Source organism: Aplysia californica, unplaced genomic scaffold (assembly GCF_000002075.1).
Source record: "Aplysia californica isolate F4 #8 unplaced genomic scaffold, AplCal3.0 scaffold00241, whole genome shotgun sequence".
Classification (NCBI taxonomy): domain Eukaryota; kingdom Metazoa; phylum Mollusca; class Gastropoda; order Aplysiida; family Aplysiidae; genus Aplysia; species Aplysia californica.
In genome coordinates, this window is record NW_004797511.1 from 790,637 (window position 1) to 797,090 (window position 6,454).

The 6,454-nt window shown below is 43.5% G+C and overlaps 1 protein-coding gene across 1 annotated transcript; it reads left to right on the forward strand.

The window, feature by feature from the left end:
• Window positions 1–4,188: 4,188 nt before the first annotated feature.
• On the forward strand, window positions 4,189–5,284 carry LOC101864626. The gene has a single exon (XM_013083574.1). It carries the CDS (start codon window positions 4,563–4,565, stop codon window positions 5,142–5,144), a length of 582 nt encoding a protein of 193 aa, XP_012939028.1. The 5' UTR covers window positions 4,189–4,562; the 3' UTR covers window positions 5,145–5,284.
• Window positions 5,285–6,454: the final 1,170 nt, after the last annotated feature.

The following is a 6,454-nucleotide window of genomic DNA, read 5'->3' on the forward strand; positions in this document are numbered from 1 at the left end:
GGGTGCTCCTATTATTCTTACGAGTAGCCTTCGAAAAACTCGTTCACAACTTTGGATTTGTGCACAGGCGCGTTGTCATCATGCAGGGTGATGCCTTCTTCAAGACTTTCTTTCTTGCCAAGATCGTTGGTCAATGTTCGATTAACTATTATTGCACTGGAAAGACCAATTATCTCTCTTATTTCCCTGCCTGATCTTTTCGTATCTTCCTCTTAAGCAGCTTTGGTTCTCTCTACACTGTCGCTGCCTCAAATGACAACTGGGAGCCTTCCAGTGCGCCCTTCATCTTTGATCTCCCACCTTCAACCTCCCTGATCCATTTTCCTACGGTACTGTTCAAATTGATACGGCATTATTACCTATTATTTTGCATAGATCACCATGGTTTTCAACTGCATGCTGACTTGCCGAGAAAAGTTAAGGCCAAGTCGGCAAATAGAATCGAATATTTCCTTCAATTTTATGATTTTCTGTTTATGCAATCATATTATTCTATATCCACTTTCTCATCTTGGGAAATACATTCGAGAGCCTAAATCTATCTATAAGTTCGTGAAAATGCAACCTACAGACAGACAGGCAATCACAAAATTGAGAGTTTGCTCTAAAAGTATGGCTAAAATAGGCCTGGGTTACGCCGGTAAAGGAAAAGCACGTGAAAAAACGTGGGGAATCCAAAATTATGCAAATGTTGCAGAATTACACCAAAAAAACGCGGCCGCTTATAATTCAACGGGAACAGTACAATGTGAAATCTGGTATCGATACATAGGTCGTCTTCTCCTCTTCACATTACTTTCTGCCTTGACCTTCTGTGTTGTTATTTTCCACCTAAAAATCTCCATTCATAAAGACTGCCAAAAAATGCAATGAAAGAACGCCTGTAGTACATGAACTACGTTTCCTTATATGGAGTGATCACGCACCGCTCATACGGGGCCGCGTGGTTCATTGGTCGGCTTCCGCCGCCGGCCGCTCACCACTGCTTGTTCTGTAACCAGGAGGTTCAGGGGTTAGTTCCGATGTAAACAGTGCACGCCTTCTTTGTTTTGACTGACTGTTGTGTTTGCAAGAGCGATTTTCTTCACTTATTCTCGATTTATTCACAACTGTGTTTTATGCTGTGATTCGGTGTTTTGTTTTTGAAAGTGTCATGTTTTGTGCTGTGATGTGGGGCTTTGTGTTTGGAAGTGTACTTGTTGTGTGCTGTGATATGGCTGGTATAGTATAAAACTCTTTGCCTTCTTTTGCAATCCGAATGGGGGAAAAGGGAAAGCGGTCTCGTTTGCATCAACTTCGTGTTGCTAGAGAGAAGCGATGGCACGGCGAGAAGGTGAATGAGGGTTCCAGAGGGCTTAGTTCTGTGAGTACTACATACTGGAAGAGGGGTATTCGGCTGGGGGGGGGGGAGCAAGGGAATGGGGGGCTCACCAAAGAAGCCATAGACGAACAGCAGAAGTATCATGACCGAGCAGTAAGTGGTAGATCTAGATGTAGATACACTGTGAAAGAGATGAAGACAGCCATTATATTGACTTCAATTCATCATGGCTACTCCACGGATGAATAGCACATATGCACGACCACTGTCTACCCGGCGATGCATCCTGGTGCTATTATAGGGCAGCCATAGCAAAAGGTGAAACTCCAGGCCCTCATCGCAAAATGGTGAAGACCAGACTTGATTAGTCTTCTGCATGGTCATTTAAAGTAAAGCCGGTATGTGACAGACTGTCTGGTACTGACCTGCTACTTCGCTGCCAGGATCATGCCACTCAAAATACTAATTAAAGTCTTCACAGCGTCTTATGGAGCAATTGCTCGAAGGCTAAGTTTGCCTCTTCCTAGAAAGTAAAGTTTTCTATGCTGGTGGCCATTGCGGAGTTCAACCATGGCCCAAAAGGTAGCAATATGTATTGTGAGGGAGCTGTATGGACAGAGAGAGTGTACCAGTTCACAAAGGGCAGCAATGCAGATCGCTTACAGTCAATGGTATGAGGGGGAGAAACTGTCTAAGAGAAGGTCTTTGAGGCAGATGGCACTAGAAGGGAGAGGGAGTTGGAAGAACTTGAGAGTGGTCCAAGCTATGCTGCTGGCTCGTTAAAAAAAATTTCAGGCTGGAAACATCATGACATTAGAAGGTAAGTGCACTTTTGTAAAAAAGCTTATTTTCTCAAAACCCAAATTTTCTGCATTTGAAGTTACTAATAACAAATCTCCTATGTGGTTTGTGAGACATACTTCAAATTTTACCATGTGTTTTGTTTACTACCATCAAATACACATTTTGTCCCATCCATATGTAAATATACTGCAAAGTTTTTAAAAAATGTTAGTGGAGGGCTTATAATAGCATAAATAATATAAATACACAAATTAAAAAAATTCGTAAACATTACAACTATTCATTTAGTAAACTGAAAATCATGCAAAATGTGCCTGATGTTGAGGAAAGTAGGTATGCCGACTTTCATGACTGTTGGACTGATAACGAATGAGAAATGTTCCAAAGCATTTTTCGAAGGGGGGGGGGGGGGGGGGTATGGTTATGACAGGTAAGTAGATGACAAGTTACCCGGTTGGCTTTTAGTTTTCACTGTAGACCTTGACCTACTCGGATAGTGTGAAAAGGTTGCAAATCAGCAGTATTCCTCGGATTTGTCTTAGACAAAGTACACAAGAACACCACACTTGACTGTACACGTTATAACTTTTATCTCTATGACGGTTTCACCAATCCACTTGCAATTTGGCATGGAGATTTCTTAGACATGACGTCATGATGTCACAACATTTAGTGGCTGTTGGCAGGGCCGCGTTACCCGTAAGGCTGTTTAGGCTGTAGCCTAGGGCCCGGCGCCTCAGGGGGCCCCGCGCTTGCAAACACGATGTTTAAAAAAATGTTTTCGACAACAACAAAAAATTTGTTCTCTTGTTGAATTGTTGTTTTTGTTTGTTGTTTGTATTGCTCTTGTTTTTGCAGTTGTTGTTGTTGTTGATTTTGATGAGAAGGATGTTGATGCTACCACTGTTGCTGTTGTTGTGGCTGCTGCTGATGTGTTTTCCGAAGTTGTCTTTTGACTACGCCTAGGCGCTATGCAGAGTCTCTCACGTCAGAAATTTTGACAGCTTTGGACAAATTTGGACTGGAGCTTCGAAACTGCCGTGGTCAAAGCTACGATAATGCTAGAAACATGGCTGGACGCCTCAGTGGTGTACAAGCCCGTATCAAAGAGAGGAATCCCAAGGCTTCTTTTGTCCCCTGCTCGGCTCATTCTCTAAATCTGGTTGGCGTTTGTGCAGCTGATTGTTGCGTAGACGCAGCATCATTTTTCGGATTCGTCCAAGCATTGTACAACTTCCTTTCAAGCTGCACACATCGTTGGGGCTTGTTTGTAAAATGTATCGATGGCCCTACACCCAAATCATTGTCAGGAACTCGATGGTCTGCCCGACATGATGCTACAGTAGCATTAAAATCCAACTACAAAAAGATTACATGTATATTATTACTGCTCAGTGGCGGTGGGTAGTGAAGGGCTCACGGGCTTGAGCCCCTATCCCCTTCCCACACACCACCCCCAACTCTACCCCAAAGGTAAGAAATAAGCAGTTGAACCAGTTATGACTGCACGCAATGAACACAGAGTGATCGACTTGGCGGCTTCCTCGCTTATCCAATCACTGTTGTCACCGCTTACAACTATATTAACCCAGCTTAATGTAAAAAGGTAGAAGATTGGGGGAAAATAATACTGTACCGAGGGCTCACGCTCACTTCCCCCCCCCCTCCCCCTGACATAGATACCTATGCGCTCATTGGTTCTTTGTTGGGTGCCTTCAACTTTCTCGACTACACGGCCTAATCCTGCTCATAGAAGTATTATGTTTGAAGTGCTGTGCGTGCATGTTTGTGTTTGTGCCGCTGAGATGTAACAGTTATAAATCAGGTCGAACTACTTTTAAGGCAACTTTTTCATCACATGAAAACTAATTAGAGAAAATTTGGAGGTGAATCGGCTTCGCCCCCACCATCAACAAAGAATTTAACTAAGAACAAAGAAATGGAAAACAAAGGAAACTCTTCTCGTTCGAATGGTTCTCAAACTGCCGTGGCTCACCGTGAGTATAGAAAAATCATCACTGTTTAAATCGTATTGCTTGCTATTTGGTGGTAAAGAACTGGAAGCAATCTAAGCCCCACCCAAATTTTGGTCCACCGACCGCCACTGTTACTGTTTGACATCTCTCGTGACATCAAAGAATCTCCCCAAGCGCGTGATGAGGCGTCATCCTTGCACAACAAGATGGACAATTTTGAATTTACTGGGCTGTGTTTGTTTTAGGAACAAGTTCTGGCACGCTTTAACACTGTCAGCAAAACACTTCAGAAACCACCACTCAACCTGGGAGTCGTTAACATGTTGTACGATTCTCTAACTGCTTTCTTAACATGACTTCGAGACGATTTCGAGCGAATCGAACAATCAGCCTCACCTTTCGTCGAAGAGCCTTCCTACCAATACAAACGCATTGCAAAACGCAAGCGCTTCCACGACGAAATGAAAGATGTTGAAGCTGTTTTGTTGCACCGGGAGCAGTTTAGAATAAACACCTTCCTTGTCATCGTTGACTGCCTTTTGTCTGAACTTGAAAAGCAAGGAGACATCTACAAGACTCTGACTCAAGATTTTGACCTTCTCTTTTATCTTCAGAAGAAGCCTGCCACAAGCATTCGAGACGCAGCATCTCGCATTCAGCAGCAATGTGAGGACGACCTAGAGCCATCATTTCCTGACGAACTAGTGTCGTATTCAGAATATGTCAACTCAGCATTTCAGTCTGAGGATACACTTTCTCCTCCCCGGCTCCTTCAAGATCTGCGCGAAAGTGGTGCAACATCAGCTTTCCCAAATGTAGAGATCGCACTGAGGCTCTTTCTCACCATGCCTATCGCCAACGTAGAGGGTGAAAGATCATTCTCCGTACTGAAACGAGTGAAAAGTAGACTGCGTTCAACGATGGGACAAGAGAAACTAAGCGGCCTAGCTCTCTTGACGATTGAATCTGAAACGACAAAATGTCTAGACTTTGAGGACATCATCGAGGCATTTGCCCTGCAAAAAGCCAGGAGAAAAATATAAGGTATGAGTTTTTATAATCTGTTGTGTATGTGTTTAGATGAAGTAAACCACCACGAAGTAAACAAGCCCGGATAGGTTTCGGCTGCCTCATACTTTGTAACAGAAATAGATCTATAAATGTGCTTGTCGTCGTCTTAATCCACATTATTGCTGGATACCAGTAGGCCTACACCTAATCACGTTTTACAGTATAGCTTTCGATCAGTACGGGGTTACTATGCGGTAGTAAATGTAGTAGCATCAACGTCATCGGGGGGCCCCGCGGCTCATGGACATCTTAGGGCCCCGCACTTAGTTAACGCGGCCCTGGCTGTTGGTTGCGTACTTTTGATTTAATGGAGGAGGAGGAGGGAAACTTTATTCTGAGACAGACCTCGTAGAACATGTGGCTACAAAGATGAACCAATAACCAACAGCCCCCCCCCCCTCCCCTCAATGCAATACCCAGTTTCTTCTTCTTCTTCTGTCCCGTGGTTGGGGCAATCAGAGAGTTTACAGTAATACTAGAGAGATGACACTTCGCCCGGATGCGCGTATCTGGGTCACCAGCTGATCGTGGAGAAACGCGCGGTAAACAAAACAAACTGCGTCCATTTTCGTTGATCACAGACAAGCGTGGCCCCGTTTAGCACGAAGTGTCAATGGTGTTCTGCTTTAAACTGCACCTAATAAAATCAAAATCTGAGTTTCTTTTGATTTCCAAAGGGTGATGAATATATTTTGATGAATAGAAAAAATATAGATCAAAATAATGACAATGTGATTGTGGTCCTACCAGACTGACACTCCATGCACAAACTCAACACACTTCAACTTTGTTATATCAGCTATAAATTGTGTTTTTTGTCCTGTCTAAATGCCCAAAGTGAGCCTGCATTCTACTAGTGAAAGATATGTTACCTGGGTCTGCGAAAAGTTGTCTAAACACAAAGTACAGTCAAACCTGTGTAAGACGGCCATCCATTATCAAGGAGAAAAGTGGCCGTATAAGACATGTGGCCGTCTTAGGCAGGACTGATCAAGATGAAGAAAACAAACCGTTCCCATCATTCTGAGGTCCCAATCGAAAGTGGCCGCATTGTTGTTGTCGGTTTGTATTTTGTTTCTAATTTTTATTTTGTTGCTGATTTGCGCAAAGGTGACAATAAAACTAAATGTATCAGACGAGGAAGACCGAGTGCCACGTTAAAACAAACACATGGGTCGCCACCACTCGGAGAACGAGCGACCCTTCTGTCACAAGTTCATATTGTTACTTTGTTACAGACTGGGTAAACAGTGACCACTCATCTCACTTACGATTTGTGTAT

Excerpts from the sequence above, each read along its gene's own strand:
- LOC101864626 (XM_013083574.1), top strand. The coding sequence starts at position 4,563 with ATGAAAGATGTTGAAGCTGTTTTGTTGCACCGGGAGCAGTTTAGAATA.